Source organism: Gobius niger, assembly GCF_951799975.1.
Source record: "Gobius niger genome assembly, chromosome: 12".
In the NCBI taxonomy this organism is placed as follows: domain Eukaryota; kingdom Metazoa; phylum Chordata; class Actinopteri; order Gobiiformes; family Gobiidae; genus Gobius; species Gobius niger.
The window spans coordinates 7,645,237-7,665,808 of record NC_136863.1 but is presented as its reverse complement, the minus strand read 5'-3'; the positions used below and the strand labels follow the sequence as shown (position 1 = coordinate 7,665,808).

Sequence of the window (20,572 nt, the reverse complement as noted above, 5' to 3'; positions counted from 1 at the left end):
TAGCGGAGCAACGTGGTATCTCCAATAAACTTAGAGTTAATGCTGGTCTGAATCGAATTTTATATATTTTTAATGACACATAAGGCCTTTGCACAGACAGTTTTTTTCATATAAAACCATGAACTCATTGACTGCCAATGACGTCTATAGACGTCAATTGAGTCCGCAGCATAAGTTTTACCATCTGATACATTTTAAGTGGTTATGTTAAGCTAATGTTAATAATGTATTGTTAGTGCTACTGACAGTTATTTGTAATGTGTGGTTTAATATTGTGCACGGGGACTCCATAAGGCAATTAGCATAGCAGCTAAATGTAGCTAAAATTTTACTAAATTAGGAAATGTTTAACTAAAACTTGGTCCTTGTCAACTAAACTAATTAAAAAAAAGTTAACATAATTTTGACTCAATGCATTCACGTAGTAACTTTAAATTATTTTTTAATGCCCTGCAGAAATCCTGTTGTTTCTATACTGCCAGGCCCCCCACCAAAAAAGGTGGATCCAGGGTTCCTGAAGTTGGTCAGGTCTCTGTTCAGCAACATGTGGTCCATGTGAATATACAGAAAAGTTATTCCGTAGTTGGATTTCTTTTTCCCTGATGATATGGGTATTTTCCACAAAAACTATTCTAGGATTCAGCACGCTCACATTAAGAAGGGGTGGTTTAGGGATGATAACAATTTTTTTCACACATGGATTGGCCACCACAGAGTCCAAATTTTAACCCCATTGAGAGTCTTTGGGATGTGCTGGAGAAGGCTTTGTGCAGTGGTCACGCTATCTCGCCATCGATACAAGACAGAAACAAATCGTGTGAGATTGCAAAATCGTAACAATGCCACAGTGAGTCTCTTTCTATCATGGCTGCTGAAAGGAATTTACCACATATCTATACGTTTCTAACCGTGTGAATACTCTCTAAAAAAAATATCTGAAATCTCTTTGTACCCTACTTACAGAGAGAGATATAAAGAATTCTGTGCATAGTTTTGGAGCTGGGGCTGCTAAACATTTGCCAGAAGTGGCCAAACCGTGCTCACCCAGCTGCTGTAGACGATAGCGCCTCGTGTTGAAAATGCGCGCCACTCCGGCTAAAGTCAGCACCCAGGTCTCTGCCCACTGCTTCTCCGCCGTGTCCCGCGAGTGGTGGATCAGGATGTTCCCTCCTCCGGACTCGATCTTCTCTTTGTCCGCCGTGGTCGAAGACGTCCGCACACAATCCAACAGGTGGAACAAGACCTGGGAAGAGAGGCCGATGGCAATTCAAGCCAAGTATCACCACCAATGCTTCGAGTGCCTATATTGTACTTTTTAAACACATAATCTGACCCATTCACAGCACTCAAACGCTCTTCATGTAATTATAAAGATAACCTTGACTATTCAGTGTGAGCTTTATGAAGTAGTACGCAGCAAATTCAAAAGTGAGTGAGTTAGCATATGTCTGCTGCTTGTAAAGAGTTGACTGTTTATGTAAGTAAAGTTATCAAGAGATTAAAAGGAGAAAATGGGTATTAAATTAATTCCTGCTGCCTCCTGACAAATGTGTAAATCTACAACAGAACATAAGTCTTCATTGTGCTGTGTTCAGGGAGGAGACTGTCTGTTTGAGCCCTTCCTCCGCCATATAGAAGCTTTGGCCATCTAAGATACCTTTGAGAAATATTCTTACACGCTTCTGAGATGAAATACATAGTACTCTTGAAATACGCAAAATACCTAATCCTTAGCTTTAATCTCTTACCCCCTTTCCTGAACTGCACGTATTTTTCTCCAGTTCTGCTTTACCTTTATCTAAAAGCTTCTCATCTGGAGAGCAACAGTGCAATGTCTCATTTGAAAGCTAAGACCGACAAAAGTGATCAGAACTATTTGTCACATTGTCGTGTTTTCACCTCTTTATCGTCACTTTCTTGTAATGTTTGTAGCTGATATTATTGCTTTTTTCTTTGTTGCTCTTTGGTTGTTTTTTCACCATGTTTTTGTCACTTGTCTATTGCATTTTTGTCGTATTTTTGTTGTGTTTTCATCTTCTTTTTGTCATGTTTTTGTCAGTTTTTGATGCTTTTTCATTGCATTTTTCCGTTGCATTTTTCCGTTGCATTTCTGTCGTGTTTTTGCCATGTTTCTGTCACTATTTTGATGCTTTTTCAATTTTTTTTGCTGTTTTTAAGCTTTTAGATTTAGATATTGCCAAACTGTAACTCTGAACCGCCACCTGAACCAGTTCAGCTTTACCCCAATCTAAAAGCTTCCCGACTGTAGCTTAGAGCCTTCTTCCTCACGCTGTCGGGACTTTATTGTTGCTTTATTCATCACCTTTTGGCCCCTGTTTTGTTTTGTCCTTTGATGATTATTTGCTGTGTTTTCATCCTTATTTACATCTCTTTTTTTTCGCCATTTTGAGACGTTTTTCAAGATGCTTTTAGATTTGGTTAAAGTCGAACTGGAGGAAACATGTTCGGTGAGGGCGGGGGTTAAGAGGTTTTAAAATGCCTCCTAAAAAGGCCAACTTTGCCTACCTCTGCACTAGGCTGTCAGGAAGATGAACTCTCTCTCTTCCCTGCCCTTTCCTCTCTCTGGTTCCATTTGTATTCACTAACTGTCTCATCAAGGCCAATGAACTCTGCTCCCTCCCACATTTGTATAAATATTGTAATGTGTACATATTCTTAGATTCATCGATAGTATTGACTTTGAATGTATGAAATATTGAGAATGTTTCATCCATTACTGCAGAACACCAAGTAGGTTTGCAAGGAAGCAGTTAGAGATTTCTCTTGCCAAAAACATATTTTTCTCGGAGGGACTTTCCTGCTTAAATAAAAAAAAAGGTCAACATCAAAGCTAGCTAGGACAGGGTTGGTCAATGTCAGGCCTGTAGCCAAATCCGGCCCAGCGCGTAGGTCCTCTGGCCCCAAATATGCTTTTGAGAAGTATCATTGAACACAACAGAGATCAAAGCGCCTGGAAAAGTACTCCAGAAATACAGAAAATATTGTAAATTGATGTAAAAATAAAATAGCTTGTGATGTTCAACAACGCTGCTTCAGTTTAACCTCTTAACCCCCACCTGAACCGAGCACGGATCTTTCTACAGTTTGGCTTTACCCAAATCTAAAAACGTCTTGAAAAGTGTCAAAAATGAGATGCAAAGGAGGATGAAAATGTGTAAAAAAAAAAAAAAAGGAGCAACAGAAAAGCAATATAAGAGTGACAGAAAAGTGACAAAAATGTAACAAAAAAGCCACAAAAGAGCTGCAAAAAGAGGAAACAGGAAAGAAACAAAAATGTGACGAAAATGTGAAAAAAGTGACAAAAATGTGACCAAAAAGTTGCAAAAAATTGACAAAATAAGTGACAAAAATGTGTCAAAAATACAAAAATTACCAAAAAGTGACGACAATGCGGCAACAATGCGAGTGAAAAGATCCATCTAGATCAGTTATGTAGGTCTTTGCTTTCAAATGAGGCGCTACACTGGCCTATAGGCTGTAACATTTTAGATTTGGGTAAAGCTGAACTTGAGAAAATGCACTTGGTCCAGGCGGGGGCAAAGTGCATGGGAAAAAAAAAGGGAAAAACTCTGGATAATTGCCAAGTTTAAACATTGAAGTCAAGGCGGAACTGCTTCTCCATGTTTCGGTGGGACGATAAACAGCGTAGCACCACTTCAGAACAACATAATGACATCTCCTGGAAAAACTTTAGTCCCCGACCCGCGTCTCGTCTCTTTAGAAGATATTCAGCCGAAATGAGCTAAAGCTAAAGCCAGGTCTTTCCACCGTGACTGCGCCGAGACCCATCGCACGGCTCACCTTTCTTTTTCCCTCACACAAACTCGCTACGATTTGAAACTCCGGGGACTGAGAGCAGGTTTGCTTCAGACATTGGATATGAGGATGGGGATGATCGGAGGAGTACAGAGACAAGAAGAGGAGGACAGAAGACAAACATAAACACTAAACATTGCCTATAAAAATGAGGTTATAATCTAGGAAATGTATAAAAGCTCCTATACTACATGCTAAACTCTTACATATGATTAAAAGGCTGCATTATCACATGACGGATTAAAGACGTACAAACACTGTGTAAACGATGACGTACGTACTCGGTGTCAGCTTGCCTTATCACCAAAACAAGCGTCCTGCCAGGGTTAATAACCAATGAAAAAGTACGTTGCCATGGTTACCTTCCAGACCACGATGTGCCACGTGGGCTGCTGCAGGAGCGTGCCGTGAGCCGCGATGGTGGAGAACAGCGTCTGCCCCGCGCTCTTCCGCACGGCGGGCCTCGGGTCGACGCACAGCTCGCCCAGCTTGGCGTACAGACACAGCCACAGGCAGTCGAAGGGAGGAGCCGGGTGAAACGGGCGGTTCAGCGTTTCCCCTCTCTCACGGGCCTGCTTCTGCAAGGCCTCCTCCTCCCGCCCCAGCTCCTCCGTGATCACCTCTCCTCTCTGGAAGAAGTAGTCGGAGATATTCCACTGTAGGGAAGAGAAAAGAGAAGATCGAGAGGGTTAAATAAATGACCTACAAAACAAAGACCCTTCAAAAGCTAATTCATGTCAAGAGAACTAACTTCTTTTAACCAGTTCCCGGCCACATATATTTTCAGAAACTACAAGGTCTTAGCTTTCAGATGAGGCAGCACTGGTTTATGGGCTGTGAACTAAAACGTGACAAGTGACAAAACCGCGAGGAAAAAGCAAGAAAACATGATGGAAAAGTGACAAAAAAACACAACGGAAAAAGCAACTAAAAAGCAACGAATACGCAACTAAAAAACGATGAAAAAAGTGACAGAAATGTAACAACAATGCAAAAAAACAAAAATAAAAATCGGACAAAAATGTGACGAAAAAAGCAATGAAAGCAGAAAGAAAAAGCAACAAATATGCAACAAAAGTGCAACAAAAAAGTGAAGAAAAATGACAAAAAGCGACAAAAACACAACGAAAACGCAACAAAACACAACGAAAATGCGACAACAAAAAATCTAACAAAAAAGCAACACAAAAACGACTAAAGCACAACTAAAACGCAAACAAATTGGGGTTGGGACTCAAAATAAAATGTTTTAATCAAGTTAATTACAGGTCTGTAATTAATGAATTTAAGATTTTTTGCACCTAAATTATTTAATAACTAGATACATGAGTTCAACAACAAATGTATTTATTATTAATGTTTATCTGTATAGTTATTCAAGTAACAGAGGCAAAGTGCATTTATAGCTATATAGCTTGTTTTAGGAACTCTGATGACTCATGTAACTTGTAGAGTTCATTAAACAGTAATAATAAGGCCACATTTATATTAAAGCAAAAAGTGTTAAACAAAGTGCCACTTCTTATCCTGACAAGGGTTAGGGTTATTTTGGCTGAGAGTGGGCGTGGCTGGAGCGTTTGTTTGAGGCTGATCGCTAACATTAGCATCGAGGACGTCTCTGTGTTTGAGGCTAACGCTAACATTAGCAACGAGGACGTCTCTGTGTTTGAGGCTAACGCTAACATTAGCAATGAGGACGTCTCTGGCTAAAGTTAACAGTAGCATCGAGGACGTCTCTGTGTTTGAGGCTAACGCTAACATTAGCATCGAGGACGTCTCTGTGTTTGTCCCAACATGTTTTGCATTGAGATGGTATTTTAGACTTGAGTAACTACAGTGGAAGGCCAACTCTTTTTTGCACAGTACAGCTGTCTATCGACCTTTTTTTTTTGTTTGCTTGTTTTTTAAAACAAAACTGAGTGCCCAACGGGCCGAGGGAAGCGTCTCCGTCCATTGCTGTTGTGGGCGGATGTGCGCCAGATATACGGGCGTACCAGAAACACGCAAATAGAAAGATTCCGGCTCGGGAGTTCCGGTTTGGAACGCGTTAAGATCTTTGTAATCAATTAATCGAAATGAACGCGTTAAAGTCCTACCCCCCCCAAAAAAAACACAACAAAAATGTTTCAAAAACGTGCTGGGAAAGGAACAATATAATAACAAAAAAAAAAAGCATCAAAAATGTGTCAAAAAATGCGACAAAAACGTGACATAAGTTCTGTAGGTCTTAGCTTTCAAATGAGGCGTTACACTGGCCTATTTTACATTTGGGCAAAGCTGAACTGGAGAAAATGTCCTTGGTTAAGGCCTTAACTAAGCGCAGCGGTTAATGATCAAATTCCAGATTCCAAATCAAATTTATTATTGGCTTTTGCCATTTTGGAACGCCGCATTTTTACGTCAAAAGCGCCATGTGCAATTATTTCCACGGCCTTGTTGTTTTGTGGACAAATGGCAAATCTTGAATCTGAATGAGAAGCGCTTCTGGCGGTTTCAGTGTTGTGTTACTGCAGAGGAAACCTCACAGGAACTGGCTCCACTCCTGGAGGAAACCGCGGATCAATACTGAGGTTTTGCATTCGCTCAAATCGAAAGCAGGGATGAAATATCAGAGCCATAAACCTTTCGGATCAAACGTGGCAAAACAAAGTGGTATTCCCTGGTCCTCACACAGGCTTAAGTGTGTTTCCTGTTTACAAAATGCCCTTATTTATTCCTGGTCATGTACTTTACTCCTTACAAAAGACACTTAATAAACAGTCCGGGAGTCAAACCAGGTGACAAGTATAATGCCATTCCATCATGTTATCCCAATTGTTTTTGGATTTTTGAACCAGATTAGCCGGACTTTACACAGTTGCAGCCTTAAAAATATGGACTACATTAAGCTGCTCTTACATAATTCACACACTCTATGTATTTTGCATTTTTTTCTGCAAGTAAGGACCTGTTTGACCTCAATATAAATTTGTATCCGCGTCTCAGCAGTTCATTCATTAAATATTTTTACCTGAAGCGCTTGACTCCCTGCCCACACACAGATTTCGAGAGAAAGTGGTGCAACAGTGGAATGTGGCAATATACATTTTATTTTACACTGCCCTCGATACATTGTACCTACCAATTTAGTACAATGTAAAGGGCTTTTAACAAGCTGTAATGATATGTCCCATTTAAAACAACTAGGGAAAGTTTAGGGTTTAGGACAAATACTATGGAACAGTTGTAATCTTTCTCACCAGAAGGCCAATGGAGGTGAGGCTGATGTTGAGCTCCTGGTTCTGGAGGCCGAAGCTCCCAGCTACATCCACTACAATCTGGAGGCAAGCGCAAGGCATCGTGGGTAAAAAGTCTGTCACCACCAACTGCAGGCACTGGAAGGCTGTCCTGATCAGAGACTCCCTGGAAAACACCATAAAAAACATTAGATCAACATTAAATCAAATCTGTAGCATCTTCATTTATCTATTTACATTTCTAATGTTTACAGGCACTTTACTCAACTTGTAAATGAAAAACAAAACGTAAAGTATCTGAAATATCTAGTAACTCTCACCCCTGGTCGTTGCGGATGGCTCCTATGACCCCCAGCACCAGGGGCCAGCCGGGCCCCAGCCCGTCGCCCTGGCTCTGCAGGATCTGCAGCACGCTCTCCAGCTGCTTCTGCCGGATGTCTGCGTGCAGCACATTCGACAGCTCCTTCAGAGGGTTCAGCAGCAGCAGCTGCAGGCGCTGGAGGGAAAAGCAGAATGTATTTATGAAGTTTCAGGTGTTAGAAGGTTTTGACTCTGTACTCTCTGTGATACAGATTTCATCAGGCCTTTGTCTGCGGTGAAGGTCATTGTCCCTCAAAATAAATGTGACATTTAAATAACATTTCAAACACTGGGCACCAGACATTTCATATCTATGACAAGCATTACAAAAATGTGAATTGCTCCAATCAAAGATGCAAATTTGAACTTTATAACTTAAAAGAGTGTAGTAGATTGGCTGCTGATATGGCTGAACATAGCAATTTTCACTGCAACATTTCTTGTTCTTATTTTATCTTACGTTTTCATGCACTGGTGAGTCGCCACGTTGGACGGACCATGCGTTTCTCTAATTAGTTAATTGGCCTGTCCATCATACCCTCCAGAACTAAAAAGATACTTTTACATCTATGGAAAGAATAGAAGTAGTAGTCAGGCAGGCTAAATCTACTGCAGTTGTTTAATCAGAAAGCTGCCAACATCACTGACACAGTATGAGCCTGACGGATTGAATAAATGTCAGGTGCTACAGTCCATATTGTTCACCAGATCTTATTTACTATACACTGCCGTATTAACCACCTGGTTTTGAGACAGAGGAGGGTCGTGCTTGTAGGCCAGGCCAGCTTTGATGAGTGACGTCAAAGCCTCCGCTCCCCACTCTCTCATTCGAGCGTTTGGGTGCTGGCAAACCTGCAGGAGAGGCACAAATAGACACAGACAGACGGCGAACATCAATGATACTTAATATACATCCAGCATAACAAGATTCATCTCCAGAGTCGCCATTCCCAGCATTGGATTTGTGCGTGAAATTATCATAGGAATTTATGAAACTGGTGTCGTTCTGATTGTGCGACAGTGTGGCATAAAAGCTTGTGTAGGCACCAACATCTTAATCCTATAAGGTATTTCAATGCAAATCTACTTAAATCCTACAGGCGTGTGCTTGTGCTTGTCTAGGTCTATATTTAAATCTTTACGTCAGCAAACCTTATTTTCCTTCATTACTTCATTTTAAAGGGGCCAAAGATGTACGATTTAACCGCCTCCTCTGCTCTCGCAACAACTAACTTTGCTCCAACTTTCACTACATTTTACTTGGTCTACCTTTAGGCCTCTTGTTTCCTGGCAGCTCTTCGACATCCTTTTACATATGTTTACTAATAAAGACCAGCGCAAAAGTCTGGGGACCCTACAGAATCAATGCCTGATAGCCTAACATGGCAAGTATCACAGCTTTAAACATTTTTTTCGGCAGCCAAGAGTCTTTCAATTCTAGTTTAAGGGATTTTAGCCCTTTCTTCCAGAACTGAGAGATTTCCTGGTTGTCTGTCGTGCACTGCTCTTTGGAAGTTTATCCACAGATCTCCAATGATGTTTAGGTCAGGAGACGGTGAAGGCCACGGCAACACCTTGAGACCGCACCTCTTGATGCAATTCATTGTGGATTTTGAGCTGTGTTTAGGATCGCTACCTATTTGTAGAATTTGTAGAGAGGGATATTGTACATCCAATTACAAAATGGAGATCATTTTTTTCACTCAAACTTGACTGTAAATACTGCTTAAGTGGCGCTAACCAGCAGTTAGCTTTGCCCGTTAGCCTGTTAGCTTGTTCTTCGTGATTCTATTAGTGTGTATTGGGGCCTCCGGGTCGGAGCAGGGAAAACTGCAAGTGTGGAAAGACTCTCTTGATGAAATTCTGTGCGCCTTCTTCTCCAAACTGGCCTTTACTCGTTTCTGTCAAAAATATCTTTTGCCTAAACCTTTGCATATCAACTGTAGAACATTTTGGCTTGAAGTTTAGGCCTTCACTGTAACTGTCCAAACCATCTCAAGCCTGAACGCCACTGCTTTTATATGATTTGCATGCGCAACAACACAAAAGAAAAATAGGAGCACACTGGATTTGATTATGCGCAACACAGAGACAAATAAGCAACATTTACTCAAAGCTAATCGAACATTTGAAAATGAGATTCACTTTAAACACAGTGCACAGATCACGGATGAACAAGTGGTGCAGAGCAAAAACGTTATTCAGACTTGAAGGGTCGCTGAACCGCAAAGGCTAAAGCTAAACAAACAGGAGAGTCTGTAGAGAGAGACAGCGAGAGGAGACCAGTGATTACTGTATGAAGGAAATCTGAGCTTACCTTCTGCAAACAGACAGGAGGAATGCAAAAGAAGAGAGGAGATAGAGAAAATATGAAGAAATATAATACAAGAATACATTTTGGTAGTGAGTTATGAATCCATGGAAAATAACAACATGAAAAAATTAAACTGATCTAGTCAAACACAAAAGGACACTTTGATTTCGTAGATTAATGTAAGTGTCAAATACTGTTAAGGAATCGCAAGTTTTGCCATTTTTAGGGCAAATTAATCACAATCGTGGTCCCCCCTTTGTTCAATCTCAAAAATCATCATGGGACTTTATAATCGACAGGTTCACAGCTATTTCTTTGGTAGAAACAAAACCTAGACTTGGAGTTTGGACGAGACAATGAAAGATCTTTGTGGGTTAAATAATACTGAAGGAAAGCATTTGTTTTTGTTTGGGCTGAAGCTTGTATAAAAAGGTCTGTTCAAGTTCACAAATTATTTTAAGTACGACTACAATCAACATAAGAACAACAAATTATGATGTATTTTTTTGACACATCCTCCCACTCTATTTTTGATTAAATATAAATGCCTGAAAAAGTAAACTATTCCTGTGACTTTTCTTCCAAGTAAAAATAAGGCAATGAGAAATGCAGAAATTTGCCCTTTTGTATACAGGTGCTCGTCATATAATTAGAATATCATGAAAAAGTGCATTCACTTCTCTTATTCTTACTTAAACTGTGAAACTAATATATGATATAGACTCATTACATGCGAAGTGATTATGTCAAGCCTTTGTTTGTTATAGTTATGATGACTATGGCTAGGGATGGTTATCGATGGTCACCTCAAGTAAATGTCCCGTCAGCGGTCGCCACAGAATCTCAATGCGGTCCATGTTCACGAGACCCGTCTCCAGCAGTTTGGCCACAGCAAACAAAGACGGCTCCTACAGAGAAACAAGAACAGGTGGTGGTACTTCTACTCCTACTACAACTTGTGTATCTACTTCCTCCAATACTCCAAAATTACATTGTTTTTCTGATAACATTGCACTTCCACAACTAATAACGTGGTATATCATTCACCTTGTTGTTTCCATAGGCCATTTCCATCGCTTCCACTGAGAGGGAACAGAGCGCGTTGATAAGATGATGGAGAGAAACATCATCGAGGTATCTAGGCAGCAAAAAAAACAGTGAACCCGTTTATTTATCAAGAACCATACAATCAACTCTCGGGGCATGGTTCCACGAGTTCGATTTACAATATAATAGACAATATAATAGTACAGTATTTGTATAGAACTTATCTCATCACATACAAGAAACACATGGCCTCAGAAGGCAGATGTTTTTATAGTCCAGGCACAGGGAGAACTCCTGGGAATCAAACTCACAACCTTCTTGTCATGAGCCGTGAGCAGGGCCGGGCACCATTATATTTTTTCCGATGCCAGTATGTTAAAGATACTTTTTCCGATACCTATACACAAATATTTGCCATATAGAACAACAAAACCGAACAATAATATTAACCTCTTATCCCCCCGAGAAAGTGTAACACAAAAGTGTAATGTCTAATTTGAAAGCTAAGGCCTACTAAACTGATCGTAACTGTTTTGTCACATTGTCGCCCTGTTTCTGTTACACTTTTGACGTGTTTTTGTCACTTTGATTGATGTGTTTTTGTAGTTTTTTGTCATGGTTTTGTACCTTTTTGTCGTCACTTTGTTGCTTTTTCTAGGTTTTTTCCGTTTTTGCCATATTAATTCTTGTCCCGTTTTTTGACCCTCTTTTGTCACTTTTTTGTGGTGTTTTTGTTGCGTAGTTGTCGCTTTTTTGTCACATTTTTGTTGCGTTTTCATCCTCGTTTCCGTCACTATATTGATGCTTTTTTCAAGAAGCTTTTAGATTTGGGTAAAGCCAAACTGGAGAAAATGTGCTCAGTTCAGGCGGGGGTTAAGAGGTTAACCGAGTGCATTTTCTCCGGTTCAGCTTTACCCAAATCTAAAAGCTCCTCAACTGGAGTTTACAGCCTAAAGGCCAGAGTAACACCCCATTTGAAAGCTAAGACCTACAAAACTGAGTGTAACTTTTTGTTATGTTTTATCGTCACTTTATTGTTGTGTTTTCATCCTCACATTTTTCAAGAAGCTTTTAGATTTGGGTAATGCCAAACTGAAGAAAATGTGCTTGGTTCAGTTGGGGGTTAAGAGACTAATTTATTTCTATTTATTTTAATTTTGTATCGTTTATTTGAGCTGAAACAACCAAGTCCCTTCCTTTAGTGCTGGAAACTTGGACATTAAAGTTATATTTTTTGCGGTACCTCCTTTTCTATTGTATCTAAACGTTTGTTTTTGATACCCTATCAGTATCGATGAAGTTCGATATATTGAGGCAGGAAAATATCGCGATAAACGATTATATTGACTAAAGATTCTAGATACTTTCAAATCTAAAGCATAAAAAAAAGTGCATTATCATGGTCCAAAATACCACACAAGCTGTAATAAACATCAAATATAATGTTGATTAATAAATAAGGCTAATAAATATACAGACGATAAATATTGAGCCTAAAAATGTATCGTTGATTCGTTATTTATTGAACGATAAGTTGATATGTATAAATATGATGTGTATATTTAAGAACATCAACAAGAACGTCATTCAAACAAATAAGATCTGAGTCAGGACCAAAATAGATTCATAGAGCTGTGATTCTCTCCAAATGACTATAAAACAAACTATATTGATGAATAAAATGCTACATGCCCAATGTTGTGGGATATTGATACGCGACTTACTGAGAGCTCTCGAACAGCCTGGAGAGGATGTTGGAAATCACAGGTAAATCTGTCATCACCGCCGTCGTCAGCACCTGCAAACAAACGCGCGACACCTCCACTTGTTACTGTGAAAAACCTGCCATTATCATGCTGCATCTATTAATTCAGTCTTCACGGACGCAGCTGTGCAGATAAGTGGGAGCTAAAAAGGAAAGCTATATGCGCATTTCATATTGGATCGAAAGAACGGTTTCTTCATAAACGAGAGCAAACGTACCGTACTCGGACCCTCGACAGCTCGACCAGGTTTTAAGGCACCGCCCACAGCCGGTTTGAGCCCAAGAATCCACACTAAATGCTAAAAGAAGAAAAGCAATATTATTTTCATGTCAGAAGTAACAATGCTCTTGTAAATGGACAAGGAAGCTCCAACTATTGCAAAAAAAAAAGTTCCTCACGGCTGGCAGGCTGTTGTTCGCCCACTACTACGACCAATACTTTGCTAAAAACTGAAATGTAATGCTCTTCAATGCCAATTTCAAAACAGGTATCGGTTCAGTATCAGATATTTGTAGCCGATATCTGATACATTAATTTTTTCAGAATTGGCTCAGATAGCCGATACCAGTATCGGATCAGTGCAGCCCCACCTCAAAGGCTTTCTAAAGCCTCAAATTCAAAAGATTGATGCATTTATCATTGTTAAAGATATGTATCTGTTCCATTATACAGACAAATGGTGGGAAATATGTATATTTGAAAGCAGATTGAACACAACAGGAAGCCTTTGAGCGCAAATGTGTGTAAAACAGACCAAAAAAAACCTGCAGTAGAATGTGTTGGAGAATTTAATTGGCATTTTAGATGAAGTCACAGAATAACAAAAACATAAAAATGTCTCTTTTCTCCTTCAGACTTTTTCTTTTTGATTATTGACATTTAAACCTTCATTTTGGCAGTTAATTTCAAGACTTTTAAGGCTTTTTAATGCCTCACGGAAACCCTGACTACTCCATTCCAACTACCTCTACTGCTACAACTTGTGCTACTGAAACATTTGTCATGAAACAAAACATCGCTCATGTCTGTTTCTTTGATGCATCAAAACGTTGTTAAAACCTTGAAAATGTGGATTTTGCAGGTTATAGGCCCCCTAAAGTGCAGCGAATGGTTCCTTACAGTCCACCTCTGAGGTAAAGTGATGTAAGATTAGTTTATATTTGTCTTCCGTGTGTAGGATGCACTACTGTAGTATTGTGAGCCGTGGTACCTGCAGCGTGGCCAGGACGAGCTGCCAGGACGAGCCCAGAACAGCGCCGTGGCAGTGGGCCAAGTTCAGCAGAGTCCTCATGCACTGGATGTTCTTGGCAGTCAGCTGCGAAAAATACAATAAGAGTAAAACTTCACACAGCAAGCAAGTACCAACCACCTCAAGAGACGTTTAGATACGTGGTGGAAAAGGCATACGTTTATTTTTTCCCCATTTATGTAGAAGTATTGAACCGACACCTCAAGAAATCAGTTTTACAGTGGGTGTTTCAAAAGGTCAATGGCCCAGAGCAAACATGAGAAACTGATATTTTATTCATTTGAGCCAATACTATAGAAATATGCATGGACAATTTCGACAATGAGCAGGGGAATGTGAGAAATCGACATGTTTATACATTCATGTTTTGTAATCTCTACTGTGCATCTGGTTAGCATTGCTTTTAGAGTGACCACCTCCACCTGCCCAAAGTGCAGCCCTCGAACCAATTTTTGGAGGCCCTCGTGCATCTTGTTGAACTTGCACACATTGGTTTCAAAATCCTACACAATTGCAACCTTAAAAAAAAACTAAAATTTTATTGTGGGAAAGAGGTTACAAATCTAAACATAGGTCAGGGACTCCGCTTAAAGGAACAGGCCACCATTTTTCAATACCGAGATATGTTCTTACCTGAGCTTAGACGAGTTGATGGGTAACGCTCTGGTCTTTGTGCGTGCACTCCGACACACAAATGTTGTTCGCATTTGGCCAAGTCTAGTTACACAAAATCAAACACGCCGATTTTCTAAGCAGATAAAAAGGAGCACTATATTGTGAGGCGTAATAACACCTGGAGTACTTCGACGTACTCCAGACGTACTCCAGGTGTTATTACATCTCACAACATGTTTAATTTTGTGTAACTCGACTTGGATCAAGGAAAGGCTCACGTAACTGTATTTAAATAGGGGGAACGTGGAACAGCTTGGTAGCTTCTAACTTCACCCCAGTTTGGGGCTATACCTTTGCTGGGAGAGGCTAAATGCTAACAACATTTGCATGACCGAGCGCACGCACAAAGACCAGACAGTTACACATCAACTCGTCTAAGCTCAGGTAAGAACATATCTCGGGATGTAAAAACGGTGGCCTATTTCTTTAAAACTCTGCTAAATGCACTCAGTTTAAATGTTTACTGAATTTACCTCCACTACACTTCCACATGCAGCCCTAAATAAAAATAAAGTTTGGCCATCCCTGTACTAGAGGAATGATTGGTGGTATCCGGGTGGTTGGAAGTACAAGAAGCATGAGATAATGGTGAAAAAAGTGCATAAACTATAACTAAAACTTTACTACAAAACAATTAGAAGCATCAGTGTTTCTCACTATGAGGGAACTGTAATCCTAGATTTGATCTTTTGGATAAAATTAAAGATGTCTCTCTAAGCAGTTCTTCTTGAGTTCTCTTAGTTTTCAATGTTTGAGATTGTTATAGAAAACAAGTATACTTTGCTATACTTTGTCATGCCAATTTACAGCACACTGCATTTTACTCTTAGAATGTGGGGTCTCTGTAAATAGTCTCCTCAATTCCCGTCCATAAAAAGAATAGCAGAGGGATAGCAAGAGGGTTTAAAGTGTTATGTACAATCTTTACATTATCGAACTAGGTGGAACTGTGCAGTACAACCAAAAGGTGGACAACTCAAAACTTTTGTGCATATTTTTTCCCTTTAAACCCCAGGTGAACCATAAATTAAATCATAAATAAAACACATACATTGTCTCTAAAGTAGTAAAGAACTGCACAAGCCCCAGCAGATAAGCCCACACACCACATATTGAGAACCACTGCTCTAAGTTGAACAGTCACTACTCTAAAGCTGTCAGCTCCACTTGTGCAAAGCACTTCATTACTCCTCGTTAATGTCAAGACAGCGGCAGGTATGGGGCTGTCACACATGCATAATATATGACTGACGCCGCAGGCTCTGTCTGGCCTCGGTTATACCTTGTTTTGTGTCGCCTTGGATAACTTCATTAAAACTGTCCCAATATGGTGACTGCTATACAATTATTAGGACTGATTTCAGGTATTATTTCAACCATCTGGTCTGTGGAGGATATTTCAAAGGTGCAATTAGCACATATTTGCATAAAAATGTTTAATGCTTTTGTGCCGCTCACCCAGGATTCACAGTATTGTATTTGTATTAAGGTAACAAAGCTTCTAAAAGTAGTAATAAGGGAGGACTACACATTAAGTTGAGGATGTTTCACCACTTCTTCAGGAGGTTTCACTGCCTCTACTACAACAATCGAGACTATGAAACAAGCCTGGATGACTGAAAGCCTGAAAGTCTCAGCTAAAACAAATGATACAAATTTAAAGGAAATAGCATTTTATGGACAAATACTTTAGTACAAGTATCAAAAACAGGATCGTTTAGGTACTGGTATCAGAGTATATTAACAGGTATTAAAAATAAGTGTTAAGTTTCTCTCACCACCACGGTGCCCTGTGGCTGAGCCGACAGAGGCTGCCCCACCGCCACCACCTGCTGATGGGACTCACTGGACGGGCTGATGATCTGCACATTCTGCCCCTGGATCGAGTAGGCTGTGGACACAAAACAACAACAACAACTATGAAACATTGTGGTATTTGTCAGACTTACAAGACAGACCCCGACCACGGACAGACCACCTTCCACTACAATCACTATTGATGACATAACCTGTATTATTTAAGGATTTCTAGAAAAAAAATGATTGAAATTAAGTACACTGGTAGTGGACAAGATGAGGAATAATAATCACCTCAAAAGTCATGAATATAATCTGTATACAAAAGTCGCACATATACCCATGTGGATTACCTATGCAATCATTGATGGCATAGTCATTTGTATTTTCCTCAGGATTTACACAATAAAATTTGATGAGATCAGGTATATGGCACATGGCAAATACTGTAGATAATCTAAGTCAGTGGTGCCCAAAGTGCGACCTGTGGGCCAAATGCATCACCAGAGATAGTCATTTTTACTGCAAGTTTAATAGTTCTAGACAATTACAGCCTCAAAAAGTAATATTTCTGATTCAGAGCTGCATTAATCTTCCAAGTCTAAAGTAGGTGTGGGGGGAATAGGTGTGGGACACAGTTAAACCCTCTCTTAAATGCACCCAGTTGAATGTTTCTTTGCATTGACCACACGATTGGCTGTGGCTACTGCAGACACATAGATGATAGACATTCATAGCGCCCAAAAAACAACTATGGACAATCGTAAACCACACCTCTCCTATGAGAAAATGAATTGGTGGTCCCCAGACTAAATATAACTTGTGATATTTTGCCAGGCTAGTCTAAGCTACGTGTTTCTCGAAAGCGGAAGATTCCTAGACTAGCTATACAACGACACGCACAGGAAATAACATGATTCTTTAAAAGGTACTATAACTGTTTGTTTTTTGCATGTAAACGAGCGAAACTAGTTTTGTCCTCCTTGAGTATATTGTAAACTGAGACAATAGTGGAAAAAACTATCTAATTATACACTTTCATGAACTTGCAGGTGAGTTTTTTTAGCATTTCTGTGAAAGTGACCCTAAAAAGTGACCCTGCAAGTTGTGAAATGTGCCAATCAACTTGCCCTTTAGAAGAATTAGGAGGCTACAAATATGTTAAGAAAGTTGAGAACGAGTTTGAACCACAAGAAACCTTTAATTTGAAAAAAATGAATAAATAAAAACCAGGTATAAGGCCTTTAAGACCATAGGGATTTCTTTCAACACAATAGAGCCACAAACCGGTTTACAAACAATAACGTGTAGATGAAGCTTGTTCATTGTTTGCCGACTAAACACGCCCTCTATGTAAATTTGCCTTTTGTATCCAAACAATAAATGCAAATACCGATGTGTCTGAGTGGTCGGGCTTGTAACAATGCTCATTTGAACGGGTGCACGATCCCCAGACACTTGGTGAAGACGCAGAAATTAACATGCAAAATGAAGGATTAGCACAGGGCAGTGGGGACGGGGCCCTGGCAGCGGTTTACGTGGTTAAGTGTTCAGCGTGTGCAGCGAGACGGGAGGAGGCAGGAGCTCATTAGTCCAACAATATAAACGAGCAGAAAGACCAGAGGCCTTGCTTTGGGCTGGAGGGAATTAACCGTTAAAAGAAGACAAAGGAATTAGGATACAAATTATGTTTTTTTTTTTTGCTGTTGCGTGGTTGTGCACATTATGGATGCAATAAAACTCAATGTAAAGATAAGAATAAGGCTGCCCAAAAAGATTAAAAAGTTATGTTGACCGTTTTAAAATAGTGCAGTAACGATTTTATTGTGTTAATTTACTACAGGGTTTCTACAGGTGACAGCAAGTCAAATTGAATGCTTTTAGTGCCATTTCAATGCCTATATACTATATTTTTAATTGGATATTTAATTTTGAGATTTTTTCATAAAATCATGGATTCCAAACGGGGGAATTTTTTATATTCAAAACCAAATTGGAGCAACTTTTGAGCAAAAGATTGTGTAAGACTTCAGTCAGAACTGTAGCGGACTTTGTTTAAAGGGACTATACGGAGTTTAAAAATGTAAACACAGTTTAAAAAATGGCTCATTGAGAATCAGAGCTGTCAGCACTGACAGGATCATCTCTCACTGCCCCCTGCTGGCCTCTTGTCCTCGTCTGTTGTCTCCGTCTCTGTAATTGTTGAGTTTGTAGTAGTCTTGTTGTAATGTCTGTCATGACTGGTTTGCGATATTGAGAGTGTTGTCTTCTGTTTTCTTTTTAAATATTTTATTGTATAATTGTACTTTTACTCCCTTCAGGAGGACACACAACAACTGTCCTGGGACTACAGATAAAAAATAGCCCTTAGGCTAATTCTGGCATATTTACATGTACTGTAAAATGTATATTAACATGCACTGTCCCTATAATAAATAAATAAAATAAATAAAAATAAAAAAAATAATGTATTTTCCTCCCCCTACATGTTCCAGCCATGTCCTAATGTGTAGAATGAGCCCAGACCTGTTCACCACAACTGCCTCTGAAATCCTGCACTGTCACTCAAAAAGTTGTTACTGCAGCTACACGTATGACCTGAGGTGGCAGTAGTGAGTATAAAATGGCTAACTTGCATCTAGCCCCTTTAAGAGCTCGTTTTTTGTGCTTTTGGCAAATGTGTGCAGTAAAAACAGTTGAACTCTGTCAATGTTGTGGGCTCTGTCTGTAAGATTTAAATTTGAATCGTGTAACCCAATCAAGTGACACAAACTATTCTTGCCCCTGATTTGCTCCAACCTCTAACATGGGAATGATAAAAGTCATGGGGTACGCTGGTAACATCCTCCGCTCCCACTGTGTGCTGTGGCTGCGGCAGTACCTGGGCGTCTGGTCTGAGATCGGCTTGTTTTGTTTTGCTTCATTTTGAATGAATCATACTGTTTATATGTTGCCTTGCGTTCAGCAGACATATTATGCTGCAAAGTATTTTTTTGTTTTCAGTATGGCCTTGTTTGTTATACACTGCTATGATATATTGCTATGATAACAGCCAAACGCTTGTAGCATTGACGGCATGTTGAGCTTTGTTCATTTCTGATGAGTTATTGAACGAAGTATTGTGCAAATGATTTGATATTTGAAAGAATTATTAAACATGTACTGAGTAATTTAGTGCCGAAGAATTGTATTTTTTTGTGGTTGCCCTTTGTTTTGTAAACATATTATATACATTTGAATTTATTTGTGGTTTATATGTATCCCATATCCTTTTCTTTACATAATTAATACACTTTCTTTATTTAAATCCTATTGGTCTTTTGTCTTTTATACCCCAAAAGCTCCATAAACAACCGGTTTCTTCTAAGTGCACATATTTTACCACATTGCCAATGAACGAATCATGACTACAACAAAACTGCACATTTTTAAGCTGCCGAGATTAAACTCATCTCTGTAGTTTTGCGATATATTGTGATGGAAGATGGATAATGCTATGACTATGACAACAATGATAAGGCGATTGAACAGTGGGTGCAGTACCTTTGCTGGACAGGCTGTTGGCGTTGGTGCTGAGGACGGTGAGCGCGTAGTGAGGAGGCAGCGAGGCTTTACAGATGGCTGTGATGAAGGCGTCCCGAGGAGTGACCAAACCCAGACGGCCGCACAGAGACGCCATCGTCAGCTCCGCCTTCAAAATGTTCTCTGTGGCCGTCTCATCAGTGCTGAAGGGGAAGTGGGAGAGGATGGCACCATGAAAGTTTGTCATATTTGGCAGTAAGTTTTTTGTATGTTTAGTTGTTTGAACGTCTTCAATCATTAGTAACTTAACTGTTTTTGGTATTGGATTTTTTGTGGCTTACAAACCTTGCTTTTACGTATTATAACTTGAAATAATTACTGTGTTCGCTGTCAGTGGCACTTAATATAGAAGCCTCCAATTTCTCCCAACATATTTACAAACTGACAGCACTATAATACGACGGTTTGGTGCAAAACAACTCGGGTGATGTTTTATGGGCTTTAAAATCTTCAAAGGACCTTTTCGGCTTCTATCTATGATGCAATACAATTCAGGAAAAACAGATTGGAGAGACTCTGCAGTAGAAACAGAAACAACCAAAGAACCCAGGATTACTCAGGACTGCGCTAATAAAGTAAAAAACTACTCCAAGTATGTTTCAGATAAAAGTTATTACATAGGTAAAGCTAAAAAAAGTTGATTATGCAAACCCAAAATAGGGCTGGGCGATAAATCGAATTAATTTAATGAATTCATGCTTTTAAAAAC

General features: G+C 39.6%; 1 protein-coding gene across 2 annotated transcripts in view; it reads right to left on the bottom strand.

The window, feature by feature from the left end:
- Positions 1-20,572, bottom strand: part of mon2 (MON2 homolog, regulator of endosome-to-Golgi trafficking) — a 72,426-nt gene that overhangs the window by 23,914 nt on the left and 27,940 nt on the right. For both annotated transcript variants that reach the window (XM_079567161.1, XM_079567162.1), the window contains exons 14-25: positions 19,825-20,006; positions 16,263-16,375; positions 13,771-13,875; positions 12,778-12,858; positions 12,519-12,592; positions 10,795-10,885; positions 10,554-10,655; positions 8,175-8,285; positions 7,394-7,569; positions 7,077-7,239; positions 4,200-4,493; positions 1,045-1,243 (exon numbers count right to left, since the gene is read on the bottom strand). In XM_079567161.1, the coding sequence (XP_079423287.1) occupies positions 1,045-1,243; positions 4,200-4,493; positions 7,077-7,239; positions 7,394-7,569; positions 8,175-8,285; positions 10,554-10,655; positions 10,795-10,885; positions 12,519-12,592; positions 12,778-12,858; positions 13,771-13,875; positions 16,263-16,375; positions 19,825-20,006 (1,691 nt within the window). The remainder of the gene's footprint in view (positions 1-1,044; positions 1,244-4,199; positions 4,494-7,076; positions 7,240-7,393; positions 7,570-8,174; positions 8,286-10,553; positions 10,656-10,794; positions 10,886-12,518; positions 12,593-12,777; positions 12,859-13,770; positions 13,876-16,262; positions 16,376-19,824; positions 20,007-20,572) is intronic.